The 19,501-nt window shown below is 33.3% G+C and overlaps 1 protein-coding gene and 1 long non-coding RNA gene across 7 annotated transcripts in view; one reads left to right on the top strand and one right to left on the bottom strand.

Annotated features, from left to right (window-relative positions):
* The window catches only part of LOC110101097, a 56,399-nt gene that overhangs the window by 23,612 nt on the left and 13,286 nt on the right, over positions 1–19,501 (bottom strand). For 2 of the 6 annotated variants that reach the window (XM_020828863.2, XM_020828867.2), the window contains 10 exons: positions 19,189–19,389; positions 18,593–19,066; positions 17,285–17,523; positions 16,770–17,194; positions 16,637–16,689; positions 16,435–16,542; positions 14,717–16,348; positions 14,232–14,302; positions 12,511–12,619; positions 11,655–11,826 (listed from right to left, as the gene is read on the bottom strand). In XM_020828863.2, the coding sequence (XP_020684522.1) occupies positions 11,655–11,826; positions 12,511–12,619; positions 14,232–14,302; positions 14,717–16,348; positions 16,435–16,542; positions 16,637–16,689; positions 16,770–17,194; positions 17,285–17,523; positions 18,593–19,066; positions 19,189–19,389 (3,484 nt within the window). The remainder of the gene's footprint in view (positions 1–11,654; positions 11,827–12,510; positions 12,620–14,231; positions 14,303–14,716; positions 16,349–16,434; positions 16,543–16,636; positions 16,690–16,769; positions 17,195–17,284; positions 17,524–18,592; positions 19,067–19,188; positions 19,390–19,501) is intronic. The other 4 variants (XM_020828868.2, XM_020828864.2, XM_020828865.2 and 1 more) reach the window with 4 other exon arrangements.
* On the top strand, positions 5,395–6,960 carry LOC114579698. Its single transcript, XR_003700802.1, has 4 exons — positions 5,395–5,677; positions 5,783–6,028; positions 6,105–6,152; positions 6,770–6,960. It is a non-coding gene; the product is annotated as an uncharacterized LOC114579698 (long non-coding RNA).

Here is a 19,501-nt window from a genome sequence, read left to right as displayed (position 1 = left end):
ATATATATATATTCTTTTAAATCAATTGTCAAAAATTTTCATAAACATTTGAAAATATTTTAAAATGAAAAGAAAATTTTGTCACTACTCATCCTCCCTCTAAACTATAAACACTAACATGGGTGAGTGTAAAACCTCATACCTCAGGTAAGCTCCAGTTCTTTCCATTAAAACTTTAAAGTTATTAAACATTGTCATCTATAAACGGTGCATAATTCCCACTTTTTTTAAGGGGTTTGATGCTATTCTGCATGGGTAGTGCACATTCTCCCTCGCAAGTTTCAATGAATCTCTACCTGAGCTATTCTAAGTATGTGAAGTTGTGAATGTTACTACAGATTTTCAATCCATTTAGAAAGGGTCTGGTCTTTCCCTTGAAAGGGTTGATCGTCTTTGTTTAAACAGATAAGATGTGGGAGAATTTTTCACTCTTGTTTTAAGGCTCTGATTTTCTCCTCCAAAAAAGATTAACTATCCACAAATATCAGGTCAAAATTTTGGTCAAATTTTTTTGTTGGATGATCATATGCATCTGCATAGTTCTCCCAAAACTTCTCATTACAAAATTCTACCATTTTCATTTCTAAAAAAAATTGATTTTAGAACATCCTAATGCCAAACTTGTGATGTTTAGGTATTTGGTGAATTTCTACGATCAAACTAGTCGTCTATGATACACCGACACTTCTCCTCAAAGAGGCGTGCAGTGTCCGACACCGTGTCCGACAAGATACTCGTCCGACACTCCTCCAATTAAAAAATATTAAATGCAAATTGGACACGCGTATCTTAAATATTTTATGAATTTTTTTAATTATAATTTCTTGTATTTTGCGGGATTTAAAATAAATTTCTTATTTCCTATCCACAACACAAAATCAACGTCCGCACTTAATTCCCAATCATCGAATATTCTCATTTTCATTTCTTTTTGGCAGTGAAGATATTTTCATCTCCTCTCTCGGTGACTGATAAATTGCATCGACACTTGACCCTCGACGCTTGAAATATTAATTGTTGTTTTCTGAAACTTTCCAAAAAAAGCTAATGTACATGCTCGGTACTGTTAGGTATCGCTAGGTACATGCTCGGTATCGCTAGGTACATGCTCAGTACCGCTAGGTATCGCTAGGTACCGCTTAGTGCAAGCTCGGTACCTAGTTATCATGAAATTATTTTATTATTGTTTATCATTTTTAATATAATGTCACCTTAATTACTATATATTATATTAAAAAATTATTATGCCGTGTCCACGCCGCACCCGTGTCCTATATTTTTAAAAAATGCTGTGTCCCGTGTCCATGTCGACGTGTCCGTGTCGGTGCATCATAGCTAGTCGTTAATATTTTTTGAAATTTTTGTCATGTACTTAATATTGTTAGCTACCATCATGAATGTTATCATGTAAAAACACAATCATTAGGGAGGTAGAAAATTCATGAATAGAAACCTCATCAAATATGTCATTTTGCTAACTACAAACTTATAGAATTTAGTATGACTTCTTCACTTGTTAAAATTAGTTGAATTTTTTTATTGATGCTATCCTTGATATTTAGATTCTCCAAAAAAAAAACAATTTAAGAATTTCTCTCAAAATGGTTTATCCTCGATAAATTTTTGAGTGGCTATTAGACAATAATTCATATGCCATGTTGTCACAGAAAAATATCTTCAGAGGTTAGATAAATGAATTTTCTGGCATTCTTCATGTCATTAAAAGAATAATTTGTCTCTCTTTTCTTTCAATCTTTATTCCAATCATGTATGAATGTTTTTTTAAGGTACCACAAAAAATGGCACTTGATTCTCAACTTGATATTAATGTAGGATGTTAACATTGGTGATATCAAGCATCAAGGTTCATGTTGATGTCATTGATATAATTAGATATGAGTTGTAAAAACCAAGATCCTTAAAAGCTATAACAAACTTTAAGAAAAAAGAGACTGCAAATTAAAAACTAAGGCAAGATTTTGAAGGTTTGAATTTTGTAGAAGAGCTCAAGAAATCTCTGGTGATTGTAGTGTTCTAACACCATATCGGCCCAATAATTATATATGCAGCTTTAAAATAAAACTTCTTGAATGTACTTTACTTTATGTATTAATATGCAAGCTTGGCTGGTATTTAAAATCAAGTTTTTAGAAATAATGAAGATAGCTTATGAACTCTCAATCTTTTTGTAAGAGTTCTAGATTTCTAAGAATTTCACAAACACCCCTCCCCAATCCCCCCCTAAAAAAAAAAGGAGACTAAGCACATTAAATGTCTTTGAGATGTATTTAAAATCTACATATCTTGTTAGAAAATTTCCGTATTGAAATTGAATCTTTAAGTTCACAGAAAAAAAAATTATATATATATATAGCCCCCCATCTCAGTTAGAATATAAGAACCTAGATTCTCTAATTGATAAAGACTTTGCTATAACTATGTACTCATTGGAGCTTCTAAATTAGTCGGTATCCATGATGTCCATAGATGAATAAAGACTTAGTACCTTATGAGGCTTTTAAATGAAAAATCTTATCAATTATGGGCTTATATTTGTTAATGTTTTATGATGAGTGAAAACCTTATACATTCTTAGACTTACACCTTTTAAGAATTTTAAAAGAGTGAAAAATATATACATTCTGAATTTTTTTAATAAACAGAGAAACATATATCTTCTGAGTCTTATGCTTTCTTAAATTTTTATATGAGAAAGAATATGTATATTTTGAGGATTATATCCTTTAATCTATATCTTTTAGAGGGTTATGGCTGCTGAGATTTTTAAATAAGGAAACTTTTACATTATGCAGTTTATGAATAATCATATTTTTAGATAAAAAAAGAACATGTACCTTATTAGACTGATGTCTTTTGAGAATTTTCGATGAGTGAAGACTCTGTCAATCACTTGATCTTATAGAGTCTTTCTAGTGGCCCTCTTCATTATTAGCTTCTCATTAAGGCTTTCTTATATGCATGCCTTCCAGAAGTTTAGAGTGGAGACACTATATGTCATTTACCCTTTTGGAGTCTTTTAAATAAGGGAAGATGTAATATTTTTTGTAATGAGGAAATTTTATTAATATCTAGTAAGAGATAAATGATAGTTTAGATAGAAACTTGGAAAAGATAGATCAATAATTAACTCCAAGGTATAGAAACTATATCTTGGTGAGATGTAAACTCTTTCAAAATCCTAATGAAATGAGGAACCGCTGAGATGAGTTCAAATTCTTTCAGCAACGCCAATGATGGGATAGCATGTTGGATTTGTTGGATCAATTGGATGCAACATGAGCGAGCTAAAAATTAATTATCCCTTATTTCTTCAATATCCCAAAGTTTAAGAAACTTAATCTTCACTTGGAGAATAGATGCAATTTCCATAAAAAAAGAAAGTAGAGATTAAATGAATGTTACAATATAGATCAATCCAATATATACTATCATAAACTGGATCATAAGAATTGATGGTGAGAGTGGTTTACCCAAGGTGATTGGAAGGATGATTGTGCTAAAAATCTATCTAGTGTGTCCTCCAAAATCATGAGAATAAGATTGAAGCTTACATGGGTTAATTTATGATTCGTGGATGTAGTTGGGATAGAATATCCATTTAATTACATGCATCAACGAAAATCTGTGGTGTTGATAATAGACCTCTTAATTATAGCTGATATGATTAGAGAATCTTGATATGGATAATACATTCCCCCAAAGTCAAAATTATCAAAAATATTGGTTATTCTTGGAAGCATCTTCTTGTGCATTAGGATAAATAGGTTGTGGTGGCATTCTTATAACAAAATTAATGGTTCAAACAATTTTCATGCTATATATCATGTGATCTGTTTTGTTATGAGGCTAGCAATCTTTAGATTGCTCCCATAAATAACATCTTAAGTGTCCATGGCAAATAAAATTTCAATCTCTTTCTTAAAATGAATACATCTTTCTATTGACTTCTTGAACGATGGAAGCGACAATATTACGATCAACATCCACCATTTAGATTTTTTAGTGATTTTGGCTGCTTGAGATTTTCAAAATTTTGGATCTCCTTAGAATATTAGCCATTGATGTGATGGGGTATAATAAAATAACTTAGGTTGAATTTAGTGAAAAGGGTGGCTCGAATCTCTTGACTATTTCTGTTTTCTTTATTGGAGAGATTGATCAATTTCTTATTATAAATTCTTACATTCACATAAGAATTATTCGAACTAATTATGATGAGCACTAGGGGTGTAAACGAGTCAAATATTTGCCTTATCAAGCCTGGCTCGTTTAATTCTTAATGAGCTCGAGCTCGATTAGTGGGCTCGAGATCTACTCATTTAGAAAATATCAAGCTCAAGCTCCAGCTCGTTTGAGAAGCACCAACGCATGTGATGTGTATTATTATATATAAAAATAATATTATAAATTATATATATATATATATATATCGAGTAGCTTGATAAGCTTTCGAGTCGAGTCAGGTTGAGCTCGAACTCGAGCTTGTTTATCATATGAGCTCGATTGTAGGCTCGAGCTCGAAGCTCGATAAGCTCGACTCGCGAGCTCGTTAACGAGTCGAGTTCGAGTCGGCTCGGCTCACTTACACCCCTAATGAGCACTAATGACCTCATCTATAATTATTTATGCTTTTACTCAATGAATAAGATCAACATAAGAGTAATTTGTCTCTCACATCAAGTACAGGTCCAGGGTGGAATCCTTCAAGAAAAATATCTCATAGCAGCACTGGATCTACTACTAGAATTTGATAAGTATTTAAAGAGAATCTTTGAAAGAACTCTTTTAAAAAACTACCTTATTTTGACAAATCCTAGAAATATGAGTCACTGATTATCTTTCGATTTGCAATAAATTGTTTTACAAAGAACCTGGAGAGATCGACAAAGTTGTGGAAAGTCCTACTAGAAAGAGAGTAAAATCAAGTGCGTAGCTAATAATTAAGCATGGTAACTATAATACCCAAGTATTCAAAATAAATATAAGTATAAATTTTTATGAATGTTAATGTATTTTAATTAAAAATATATTTTCAATTTCAATCAAAATATGAATCGAATGGTATAAATATATAGTTATTGATTTAATTATCGTTTATGTTAGTAGCAGTTAATTAGATATTTATTAGTAATTAAATATTGTATATCCAAGCATTTTTTTCTTGCAAATAGATTAATTAGGATTAGTGAGAGAATGCATTTAATTCATGTTTAATGGGCATTTCCTTCACACTTGTCACTGTATTTAACACTGTCGTTGCCAGGTCCCAAGTCCTGGATGAGAAAAGTGGAGGGTTGCGTTAGGTCCACTTAGCCACTCATGCATGCGTCTGATGTAAATCAGATAGTTGATATGGTATTGGAAAGGTAGTGGAAAATGTACTACATTAGAATAATATTATTTAATAAAACATAGAGCATTAAAATTAGAATACCAATTCCTTTTATCCCCTCTCTCAGCCAAAACCTAGCAGTCCCGAAACCTGGAGGTAAAGCAGCGGGTAAGAAAGTAGGGAAACTGGGAGGATTCGATTGCTGGAAGGAAAAATCAGCAAAGTTGCTGGAAGGAGAAATCAACAAAGCTGTTGGAAGGAAAAAAAATAAGTGTTGAATCAACTGTTGGTGTCGAAGCTGCAGTTTGGGTATTTCTTTCTCAGGTAATGAGGAATATAGAAAGGCAATACTAGTATTTCCCCAGCAATATTTTCTATAAGAGTGAGTGTATGCAAATTAGTGAGGAATTTTTGAATTTCTGAATGCAGGAATGCATAAATTGTGGATTTCTGTAAATCATTTTGAATGCTGAATGTGGAAATCAGTAGAAAAAAAAGGGGTAAGACTATTGTTAAGTTAGCTGATGGAACAAAAAAGAATTTCGAAAATTAATGTTGCTGAAATCAGTTAGTTATGACTGAGTTTGTGATGGTAAATTTCTGGAAATACGAAAGAAACATAGGAAGGAAAGAAAAGAATCAGATTACTATTTAATGAGGAAGAATTTAGTTGAGGTAAGTAGTAAGATGTTCATATAGCTTGTTCCTTTATTTTTTTGTACATGTGCAAATAAAGAATTGTATGTTGTAGGTAGTGTACAAAAGAAGAAGAAAATAGGAAGAACGAATCCCTAGTGAGGTGAGATACCCAACGATGCATAAGAAATAGTAACAATTTTATAAAATTTCAATTTGATGTTTTTTTCATGTTTAACATTTCCTTTCCCATGATAGCATGTTTTTCTTTTTCAAATAGTTCAATTGCTTCATATGTGAATTTCACATGTACTTATTTTAATTTATATAATCGTTGGATATGATTATGACAATGTTCTTGAAATGAAAAAGAGTATAAGTCATATGTTGGGGGATAAGCCTGCACTAGTAAAGGCGAAAGACCGGAATAGGCAAGCCTATAATTTCAATTCTATAAGTTAGGAATTTAGACCCAACCCTGAATTGAGAAAATAACTTCAATTCTAAAAGTTGGGAAGCTAGACCCAACCTTGAATTGAAAAGCTGAAATGGTTCAAAAGTTTAAAGCCATTATTTGACTTGTTAAAAATGGTGTTGAACAATTAGTAAGATGGAAAGTACTGCTATGTTTTCTTGTGCCTTATGCGGAAGGTGCTTTAATCATGTTATTTAGTCACTAATGTTATGCATTTCTTAATGATTAAAATGTTATTATTATTTCCTTTACATTGCTGGTGTATTTTATTGAGCCCTAGCTCATTAGCAGTTGTTATACTGCAGGTAAGGGAAAGGAGCCCGTAGGGCACTAGGCGAGAAAGAGGTGATCGTTCGTTTTTTGTGTATATATGTTTTGCTGTACAAAGAGATCTTAGAGGAGATCTTAAGGATAGCTGTATAAACCTTTTGGTATGTAAGTAAATTTTGAAAGTTTTAGTAGAGCTCTATATTTACATTGTTTATATTTGATGTTACTTGAGGTACATTACATGCTTCCTTTTATTAAGTGTGGAGTTTGATATGTTGACGTATTAGGAGAGTCAGAATAGATTTCTTTCCTTCTCTGTTATACTCCAGTTTGATTGTTAGTGGGTGATCCAAACTGGGGTGTGACAGTAACAAAGACTTGACAAGAAGTATATAAGAAGCCCATTGGATATGGATGATATTCCTACAATGATTGATAAGACCATAAGGATCAGAGGACCCATCATAATGATTATAGAACAACATCAGTCGAAGGAAAAGATTCCTAAAAGTTGCGTCAAATATAAAGTTGATTTCTATCCCTAAAATGAAATTCCTTCTTAATAAGGCATTGAAGCTCATTTCTTATGATATCAAGAGGGATATAGAGAAGGAAAGGTTGATTCAAGTCCACGAAAACTATCAAAATATTATGGGTTACCCGAGCAGTACAAGAAGAATAGGTTGAACTAATTATGTCCAAGAGATGTTGATAAGGTTGTGGGGGAAGAAAAGCTACAGCATGATGATAAGGGGGTGTTACAAAGGTGCCATCAAATTAATTAGCCCAAGCTTGCTATTGATTTTGTGGTGGGAGAACTCTATCATGTTTTGATAGAGCTCTTTGTTGTCCATTATTCTCTAAGAACCGAAGGATTTGAGCTTGATTCTCCTCCACTATTTGCATATGATCCTTCAAACTAAAGCCTAGTTCACCTTCAATAGTTGAATTATGTTAACCTTGTTGAGGGATTAGTTGTCATCCATTGAAGAAGTATTTGTAGAATGCTAGAAATATTTCTCATAGACGACATTACATGCAAAAATATTTGTTCTAGTAGAATGAAAGATTTAATGTCTTAGTTTAGTATAAAAAGCCAACACATATACAGATAAAAGAAAGTTATAAGAGATACACAATTAAAAGAAAGTTATAAGAGATACACAATTTTTCGTGAAAATCAAGGAAGAAAAATTATATCCCAATCCAATTGAAATGATCAACTATCTAAACAAAATTATAACATTTTCTTCTCTCTAGAGAAAACATGAATACAAATGTGTAAACACTAGCTTGATTTCTTATGGCTATAGTAGAGATTGTTGGAGAAGTACAAAAGGGTGATGACAATCAGGCATTGATGATTAGGTAATAATTGTCAAATGACATCGATCAAGCAATGACAATTGGGTGAGGCAATCTAATGAAAAAAATAAAGTAATGGTGATCACGCGATGACAATCGAATAAAGAAGGTCAGGAAATGGCAATTGGGCAATGGTGGTCAGGTAATAGAAGTTGCAAGTGGTTGTTCTCGACAACAATCGTTGAACAACGCTCTAGAGTTTCTCTAAGATCTCATTAAATTTAGCTCTGAGTCCTTTCATGTGGAGATTGTAGGTTTATATATGATTTTTTGAAGCAATATTTTTGCTATTTTGGCCAAAATCTCCAAAATACTTTATTGAAAAGTCCGCATTGATTCCCTTGATCATAAGTTGTTTTTTGCTATTTAAGTGCCTTAATGATATTAGAATTAAGTGATATTTGGCTTATTGGATTCCTCTATTCCTCTCATTGAGACGCTCATCAATAAGCACACAAAAATTGGAGATTATTTGGTCCTTTAATTAATGTCATAGATTTTTCAAATAGGCTTCGGGTGCTTGATTTGAGCACAATTGAACTAAGATCAAAACAATTTTGATGTAATTTGACTCACCTCATCAAAATCTTTCTTTTTACTATAAATTTGTTTATTTCTAAGTCTGCAGTCCTTTAATTTAATTTAGAAAAGTTTCTTGCATCAAAATCTATGCCTAATTGATGAAATTTTTTATGACATATCAAACGAAATCGCCATTAAAAATTTTCTAGAAATTTTAATACAACATAATTTTCTCTATAAGATTTTTTATGAATGGGCATATAAAGATAGCAAGAACAAAAATTTAAATTAATATCAGATTGATCAATGACCATAGGGATAATTTCATTAATAAGTCATTAAAAGTTGTGCTATCAAATTACTTGATTAGTTAGCCAACTATAGTATGTATATTTGGTTTAGTTTCATGCTAAGAAATAAACTTAGTTTCTATAATAAGTTTGGGTTCAAATATCATCTAATGCTTAAGTATGCTTTTGAACTCCAATTATGACTATTGATCAAGAATAGATTCATGTTCATAAACATGATTGAATGTAGTTGAATATTCAAATTCAAAAACATCATATGTAGAATCCATTTTTTGCATTAGAAACATCCCCAAAAGAGTATTTACAAACTACAATCTCTTTAATTAAATAAGATTCAACCATACATGACTCTTTTGTTATGTATGATGCATGATGAGCTTTAGAGGAGATTTATTGATTTTTTTTAGAGATATTAATTACATGTGCAATAGTCCAAAGAGAATAATGGATATTGATATCTATAAAGCTTCATACAATAATTTGGGAAAATTTAAATTAAATTTATTCTTAATTGCTCATTTAATACCTTTAATAAAATAAATATAATAATATAATAATCCAAAGGTAAATACCATTGCTAACAGACTCATAAATCTTGAAAAATATTAAAACAAATTCTATTTATCTTTTCCTAAAATTGATAATACACTTCAGCACTATATTCGCCAAATGATAAGCATATTTTGTTAAGTCTATATTTCATATCAACTCATTAGAACTTGGTAACGACACTTTGCTGAGTTGATAAAGCATGTACCAATAGTTTTGATTTATCACATTCAACTCTTTGGGAATCAAATAGATTATATTTTCAAAAAAATACTCAATGTGAAAAATTTCAACAATCATATCTCCCATCAAAGGTAGAACATAATTCTGAACATATGTTAATCACATTGTAGTTTTCTATAACCATAACTTGAATGATTTCAATTAAATTACATCTTTTGTTATTTTTAAATGACCATTTAGTTGACATGATGGCACAAACTCTAATTCTGATTTAATTCAAGCCATCTTAGCATCTAGGGTTTCTAATGCACGACTAGAATGATACAATGAATGTAGATTAATATATATATATATATATATATATAACAATAAAACTCAAAAAATAAATGAGAAAATAGAATCAATAAAAATAAACAAATAATTGAATTTTTGTTACTGTAACAATAACAACAACAACATCAAGCTTTTATCTCACTGTGGAGTCGGCTACATGAATCATTTTTCTCCATTGTGTTATATTAAAAGTTAAATTTTCATTTAAATCTAATAAGCAAAGGTCATTTTTAACATTATCTAACCAAGTCTTTTTAGGCCTACATCTACCTTTCTTAACATAAGTCAAAACTAATACATCAACTTTCCTAACTGGGTCATCGAAAGATCGTTGTTTTATGTGTACAAAACCATCTAAGACGAATCTCTCTAATCTTATCTTTCACTGGAGATACTCCAACCTTTTCACGTAAATACTCATTTTGATCAATTACTGTCATTACCGTTTTATATGGCCAAAACCATCTAAGGCGACATGAATCCAATTTTTGTTACTGTCATTGATCAAAATTAGAATCACATGCAATGTCATTAAAAAAAATATTTAGAAGAGATTTAAGAAAAGAGATCATTAAATTATAAACAATTTAGTTCTCACGGTGGTCCAAGGAAATATATTCTCCTTTGAGTTGCTTACACAACACTTCAAGAAATCCCACATACAATTACACTATATTTTAATAATAAAAATCTAAATTTTCTTAATAAAAAATCGTCCAATAAAAGCCTTAGATTTAACTTGTCTATTCATGAAATTTCCTCAGTCGATAACCTCAAAAAGTTATGTTTGATTGAAAATCCATAAACATGCATATATCTCAGCATCATAATCGCACGCAATAACTAGGAACTCCTGTAAGGAGCCGCATATAGGTCACAAAACCGTTGGCTATAAATCCCAAGAAAGATCGCAACAGGAATCAATTCTAGGACCAAACAAACAACAAAAGCAGAAGATAAGATGTAATATAACGCACTTATGCTGCTGAAACTAAGTAACAACACAACACGAAGACCTTACATTGCTACAGAAATCAAATAACTCCGACAGTGTAAACTCCAATAGCAATTAAACCATATGATTGAACCGGCTATCCACAATAGAATTAATAGCAATCCTAATCCAATCACTTGGATCCAACCAAGCCAAGGTTAACTAAACCAAGAATGTCATAACTATAGAGAACAAATCACATTCTTATAAATCACAGGCAAGTCAGGAATCAAATGAATTTTAAAACTATCAAATAAAATAAAAAATAGAACTAATTTAACTTAAATTGATCATTTAATTATTCGATGAGTATAAATACACTATTCTCCATCATAAATATAAAGAGCAAATTTGAAATTAAAATTTATGTGAAAAAAAAAAACATGCAGAAAAAAAGGCATTTGAAAAGCTTGTGATGAAAAAGAATGGAAAGGCTAGAAGACGTGCGCCACTGCGAAGAGCTTTGAAGATAGCACCAAAGCAAATCAAAACACGAAGGCAATAGTAGTTGCAGAATGCAAACAAAGCTGGCTAACACCTAATTATAAAGTAATATCAGTAAAAAGAGAACTCTGTAGTAGTTTTGCTTACCTAACTCAGCTTTTGTATCAAGATGCTCGGCATTTTACAAGAAAATCTATAAATAAATCAAAGCATCCTTACCTGTCATGTATCCAAGCATCAACATGATCTCCAACTTCCCAGATATAGCTTCCTAGATGTTCTCTACGCCGTTTCCTAGTGCCTTCATACTTCACTAATGTTGTGGAGTGAGCTGTCCGTATTCTAGGAGCTTTCTCTCCCTCTTCAAGCACAATCCATTCTTTTAGCTGGCCTGCACCAACATAACCAATAAATTCAGGAAGAGTGAGGTTTGTTAAGCTTGACATGACATGCTCAATAGCATTGGAACCATACAGCTAAAATAAAAAAAATATGCTTGAAAGCTATGAGATAGAAGAAAATTTTCACTAACTTGAGATAATATCGACAGAAAGTTTGAGCTTGGTGAATTAGTTGATATCAGAGGAGAGTAACGCTCAAAATATAGAAAATACAGGGTCAGCTTAGAAAGGCGTAGCTTAACTAAACATGCTAGCCAGAAGGTTGTAACATAAAGCATAAATTGCACAAAAATTGAAGTGCCGTTTATCTTATAACAATGAAATTAAGAGAATGTACAGTACGCACAAGAATGTAGCCAAAAATAATAATAGCAATAATAATGATATCCTATGCAAGAGTGGATTGGCTACTTTTAGCCTTAACTTAGCTTTAACAAACACATCACTTATGTGTATTGCATTTAGTTATGGCCATTTCTTAAATAAAGCACATAGATTATTGCACAAAATCCACAATATAAATGCCTCCAAATATGGGTTAAAATTTAGTTTACATCTAAAGTACATTCCATTCCAGCTTTCATATAGAGAACTTCATCTACCCTAACAAAAATATTCTAACATGATTTGATAAAAGTTCATCAATTGAAAGAAACATAAAGATTGAAGATTACCTTCAGTAGTTGAAACGTCATTGTAGCTAACAAACGCCTTGTTATCACTTATGTCAAGTACCTGAGCTGAAAACCAGGCCCCTCTCCGACCATCTTCATCAGACATAACCTGTAGAATTTAATGAAGCTGTTTGAATTGATCATGCTGAAATTCAAAGAAATCATCACTACAAGGTCTAGCTAAGAAAGCATGCATTCCTTGATGTTTATGATGAGAAATTGAGAGAAACCAGGATAGTCATAATCAGATATAAAATAAAGAATAAAATTGTTAATGAAGACATCAGAATGCTCAATGCATGGAGCTTCCACCAATTATGGGTCCAGAAAGCGATAAATGCAAGAAAACTTGTAATCGTATTTGCAGAGGACTATTTCCATGAGTTGAACCTCAGACCTCCATATTTCAATAGAGGCAACTTCATTGCTACTCGAAGATGGCTCTCATTAATGAAGATATTTCATTTTAAGATAGTTTACGAATATATCACCATAAGTATTTACATTTGCCATAATATCGTCGAATTATTCAATATTATTGGTATACCAACTGATTCTATTAACTTTTACTTATCACTCTAATAAGTTGGTGTTAATATAAGGCCTCTTTTGCCTGCTTGAAGTTAGAAAACAGCTTTCAAAAAAAAAAAAAAATTTAAATTTATTATTTGGTTGAGTGACATAGAAATCAACAAATGCTTGAAACTTTACAAAGCACTTAAAGCCTCTTTCAATTTAAAATATATAATAAACCAAAAAAAAATCATCACCTTCTGAAATATATAATTTTTATCCTTAAGCATCCAAGCGAGCCCTTAAGGTAATATTCAATTAATTTAAAAAGAAAATTCTATTAAATCTTTTACAAAAATCCTTATATTCCTTTAACTGCAAAAAGTAGAATTGTTTTTTTACGTTCTCTGTGGAGAGAAATAGTCATTATGTTCTGTAGGTTAGAATTTTGTCATTAAAAACACAATATAAAAAAAAATATTTATAAAAAGTGAATTAGTATTCTATGAATCCTGGAAAAAATTAAATTCATCAATCATAATTATAAACGACGGCCTTTCGATGACCCGGTTAGGAGAGTAGAGGTATTAGATTTGACTTATGTTAAGAAAGGTAGGGGTAGACCTAAAAAGACTTGGTTAGAAAATATTAGGAATGACCTTTCTTTATTAGGTTTAAATGAGAATTTGACTTTTAATAGAACACAATGGAGAAAAAGGATTCATGTAGCCGACCCCACGTAGTGGGATAAAGGCTTGATGTTGTTGTTGTTTGTTGTTGTAATCATAATAACATAGCACCAAAATAAATAAAATTTTCTCCAAAAAAATTTAGACTAAAAAAGTAACTACACAGGCAACCCTAGGATGATGAAGTGTGAGTGATTCCATCATTTGAATGAACAAATGGAGTGGATTCATGTGTCAGAAAGAACATGAAATTAGTAGTATATTAGAGTTTTCTCCGTAGTTAAAAATTAAAAACTGAAGTGAATTAATTCATACAAGGTTAAATTTTTTTACAAAGTGGCATATTAGTAGGCGTCATAAGATGAGAGTTCTATAACAATAATTTTAATGAATCCACAACCTTTTAATGGTAAACAAATAAAAAAAAACCTTATAATCAATCCAAAAATTCATAAAGATAAGGGTACATAATAAAAAAAAGGCTAGATTTGGGCAGAAAAAAAATGCTGAACAGCCTACCTCAACAACAGACCCCTTTTGTATGCTTAAAACAGGAGGATCTCTTTCTTGTCCAGCAGTAGGGAAATTTCCTGCACGGTGATACACATAAACATGTAAATTTTATACCAAGCCAACGAATTCATAGCTCGTATTTCAATGTCTTCACGGTTGCACATTCCAGAATAGGATTGTTTGGAACAGCAAATGCTACAGTGGCTATGTAGAGGCTATTGAATACTTTTTAGCAATAAAACTGCAAAAGAAAAGCTAACATGGCTACTTTAAACCATTTTTCAAAAGCAATCATTTGAGACTATATTTTAAGTGGCACGAAAAGCCTCAAGACGTAGAATTCATCCTGCAAAAGCTTCATTCTGCAAAAGCTAGTTTGGAGGTCTAAAATGCCAGCTACAAGCAGAATTTAGTAAAAATCGTATGGAATTAAAAAGAAAGGAAACTCTCATCCTAGCAAAACACTCTCCGTACAGTAAAAAACTGCATACCTTGGACTCTTCGTTCAAACTGCTCATGATATTCATTCAAAGAGGATAAACCACTTTCATCAGTAGCCTTCTGCGCTTCTTTAATTTTTGAGAACTGACCATCCAATTGCTTAGCTGATCCACCATGCTCTTTAGCACTACTTGAGCCTGAATGCTCCCCTTCATGCATGCATCTTGATTTGGAAAGCTTTGTGGATGAACCATCATGTCCTCTCCAAAAACCCTCAGGGCCAGCATCTACCAACTGGCTCAACGAAAATGGTAAGGGATCCCCCATCGTAATGATCGTTCCTGCTTGTGCAACAGCTTCTGCTGCCAATTCTGCAGCTTTCACGATGGCATCCAAGTTCTCTGCCCTTTTGGTGGCAGCAGAAACCAATTCAACCCGTCTTCTGGCAGCCTCACTAGAAGCAGAAATAATTGCACCAGATCCATGAATCTTGTCCATTCCTTTCATAATTGAAACAGGAGGTACTCCTATTAATTTCTTTCCAACATCAAGAATGCCAGATTCTGAATTCAAAACAGTGTTACCTGTTTTTGCCACACTAACAGCTTCATCTGCCATTATTTTTGCCTGCAAAGCAGCACCAACTGCAACATTAGCAGCAGCTGCAGCAGCCTTGGCAACAGAAGAAGCCGCAGCAGCGACAACAGCTGCAGAAGCAAGTTTTTCCTCAATCTGTGAAACTAAACCAGAATTCTTCAAGGAAGCTAGCTGACTCCATATGTCTTGACTATTCTTAACAGTAGAAGCAGCAAGAGCAGCAGCATCTTCTGCTTGATGCTTAGCCTGCTCAATTTTAGTGCAAGTCTCTTCAGACAAGATTGCCTTCTGTAGATTATTATTAGCACCAATTATCTGGTAATGTGTTGGAGAAATGATGTGAGGTGTGCTTATCAAAACAGGAGCAGGACTAGCAACATTTAATTGTGAGTTAGAAGATAGAAGCATGTTTGCAGAATGCAGTGGAAGACTTCTAACATCACTGATAGCAGAAACAGGCCCAGCTGAAGTTTGAGAAGCTGGAAAGCTTGTCTCCTCTGCTGCAACGCCCTTCTTCCTCTTTCTAGCCTTTTGAGTGGTCGGTGTATGTTTATTGTTCTCACTAGTTACTGCCTTTTTTGATGTTTCCACAGGTAAATCCGCAATAGTAGTTGCGAGTGCGGTATCTGGAACAGACATCAAAACACTAGGGGGAATAATCTCTACAATGGGAGTATGAGGCCCACTTGAATCCCTTACAGGGGTTACATGAACAGTTTCAGGAACAGATACTGTGGAATACCGTGAGATGCCATCAAGTGCTGAAATCTGAGATGAAACAAACCACGGTCCAGGGCGAGGTGACTGTGATAGCCAAGGTGAATTAGCACCCACATGCTGTCGTGATACGGAAGATTGATGAGGCAATGGGGATGGAGTATGACTAAAGTTTAGGTAAGTGCCTCTTGATATATTGGCATGGTGTCCATCATTTCCATAAGAGTGACTCCATAAAGGTGAAGGCAAAGGCATTGTGGAATTTCGCACAGCCGAGGACATGATACTGCTGTCGCTTGTGGAAGAAGTGCTTGAGACTTTGCTTTGAACATCATTGCCCATTGAAACTTGTTCAGGAATCCATATTGCTATGAACAAAATATTTCCGGAAACAAATCAATGTAAAAACATGAGACATAAAAAAATGCTGCCATAGTTTGCTCCAAATATATACCTGGCCGAGAGTGTGTAGGAGTATCATAAGCACCAACAGGGGATTTTTTACTCTGAAACCTTACAATCCATGCATGCCATACACCCTCCCATAAGCTCCGCCCACCATCTGTCCAGCACAAATCAACAATGTGAACCAGTGTCTATAACAAGATGTATATAAAAACAAAATCAGAGTAAAAGGAAATGGTGTAGATAGCAACCTGCACCTCCGAAGGCAGATACCATATAAGCTTCATCTGGAGGCATACCTGAGCTGCGACAAAAGGGAAGATCTGTATTGAGTGTTGTATTAAGTTTAGAAACACTGAAGGACATTAGAAACATTCAACATACATTAAAGCTCCATAAACAAAGATTTGTGCACGCAATTGTACTTGTTGTAGATCAGTAAATGGCTGGTGAAATAATGATAAGGATGAAGATGAATTCAAATCAGGAATAATAGATGTCTGAAAAGCCACAGAAGATGATGTCTTCACAGTACTACACTCAATAGAGGAATGCTCCCGCATCTCAACCAAAGGAACGTCCTTGCTTAAAGTTCCAACAGATTTACGGGTGGAAGTGGAACTTTTGAGATCCATCACAGAAGATTGCTTCAGAGTATGTGGTTCTTTTTTGGTTTTCCCTTTTGAGACTATTTTCTTCTCATTAGAAGGCCTGGATGCATTCTTAGATTTTCCATGATTAGGAGTTTTCATCGAAATGTCAGCCATTTTAACTTCTTCAGGAAGTCCTTGAGAATCCACATTTGGCATCTAAAAATTTTAAAACATACATATATATATTAGTTAAAATTTCATCATAAAAAAGAATCTAACCACAATGGAACTTAAAAAGTAAGTTGCCTGAGTAATATCATTCCCCTTCAGGTTGAGAAAAGATGGTTCACTGCCAACAACCCTTCCAGCCAAATCCTTGGATGTAGAAACCTCAAGAATTAAACTTCTAGCTTCAATAGATGTACCATGTAAGCCATTACTGCTGCAATCAGCCTTAAGAGTGATTTCATCTTTTTCAGAAGATACTAAATCCATGTTGCCTGAGGTTTTCGGTTCTTGATGCTCTAAATCGTCTTCATGACATCCTGTGCAAATGATGAATATTGGTGAAACACAGTTCCGTTCAAAATAACTTGATTTGCCAATTTGTGTTTCCAATGAGTTCAATTCAGCAGAGCTTCCAGTGCATATTTGAGAACAATTAGTCATGTAAGCGTTCAACAAATTATCTACAACTATATACAAACTTCATAAATTAACTGCTAAATAGAAGATGGGAAAGATAGATATGGTACTTATTGCTAAAAAAAAAAAAAAATTATACAGTGTCTCATTGCAGAATTTATACTATAAATATAATTGGCATGCCAAGTAAGCAGCACAGAGGACATTTCAGCACGTTAGAAATTGCATTTTGGCACAGTTTATGTCCCCATATATATTTGGACATTACTCAATTGTACAAAACAACATTAATTTGTACAAATGGTTGGCCATCTTATTTGAAGAACATAACTTCCTCACAAACAAATTGAATCTACAATACTGGTAGTATATATTCATGAAGACATAATAGCAATATTTTAAGGGTTCAAGAAAAATATTAAAGCAGTTGCTAATGCTTCGATAAATTGTTCACTGAATTAAAAAAATCTTACTTGAACCGCAATCAAAGTTTTGGAGGAAAGCAGAAAGTTTGTCAGTTACCGGAGCCGGTGAAAGTTGACAAGAAAATTATGTTCTAAGTGTTTAAACTTCAGAGAAACATTAAAGACAAGGAACAAACCCACAAGTATAAAGCAAACATGTGTGTGCATACATCAGAAGCAAACAATAAAACCGGTATGCAGAGAAACAGCCTATCCTCTGTTTGAGGAGACACATCCTGCTCATCAGAGACATCTATTTTGGATAATTTATATTGATCACTTTGATCATTGCTTGGACTTTTACAAGAGCCATCTTTGTATATGGATGGAGGCATGTGCACTGCTTGTCTTCCATAAGTAGTTTGTGCTAATAAATAAGCAAAACTAAAGGAAACAATCAGACCGTTTAAAATTTTGCTAGTTTACCAAGTAACTGCCGACATCTCCAAAACAAGAAACTGGCATTGCACATAAAATACCAATAAAAAATTGCCATGAAAGTTACCTAAAGAAACCGACACTTCAGTCCCAAAATGGGAAACAACTTCTAATGAATTAGTGATATCCTCCTTTCCATCCTGAGAAGGGCCTTGACTAACGCCATTCCCCTCCAGCAGCAGAGTTTTCTCACTTCCAACATCATTCCCTGCTGAAGATGGAATATGATTCTGTGGCATAGCACAATCAGTAGTTTGCACAAGAGATGGAGGTTGCACTACAGCATTTGGAAGGTGCTCTGTTGACGTATCTTCACGATCAGAACCTGAAATTGCCCATCCTTCCTTATCTACATTTCTTATAGACTTGGATGAAATAGAACCTCCAGAAAGCTTCATTTCACTTTTTTCAGAATCAACTGAATTTGGTATGGTTAAACACGGTGATGGTCCTTTCTGTTCTGAGGCTAAATTCAGGCCAACAGTACCTTTTGATGGCTGAGAATCTAGTGATTTGACCGGAGAAGCCAACTGAGCACCTACTTAAAAAAAGCAAAAGCAAGGAAACACAGAAACATCAGATATGTCATCCAAATGACGGCTTTCCTAAAGAGCATTAGGGCAGTTGAACAAAATAAACAGTAACCATAGCAGCTAATATCACCTGAATCACCTCTAGAAATTTTTCCAAGGGATACTTCTTTCATGTTTAATGGATAAGAAACTGAAACTAAATCGCTTTCTTTTTCTTCAATCAAATCAGTAGTTGAAAGTGGTGAAGCTGTAAGTCCGGATATCTTCGCATCATTACTATCAAAGTGGATGATATTTGATGCAGATAATTGTATCGACGTTTCTTTCTTTCCTGCAGCCAAATCAACATTAGTAGTACACTCTGGAGTTGACAATTGAAGAGAACTAGATTTCTCAAAACCCGAAGAGAACTGAACCAAATATGGAAGAAAAATAAAATTAGC

This window comes from Dendrobium catenatum, unplaced genomic scaffold, assembly GCF_001605985.2.
Source record: "Dendrobium catenatum unplaced genomic scaffold, ASM160598v2 fragScaff_scaffold_621, whole genome shotgun sequence".
Taxonomy (NCBI): Eukaryota; Viridiplantae; Streptophyta; class Magnoliopsida; order Asparagales; family Orchidaceae; genus Dendrobium; species Dendrobium catenatum.
The sequence above is the reverse complement of the archived record's forward strand: the minus strand, read 5'-3'. Positions and strand labels throughout refer to the sequence as shown.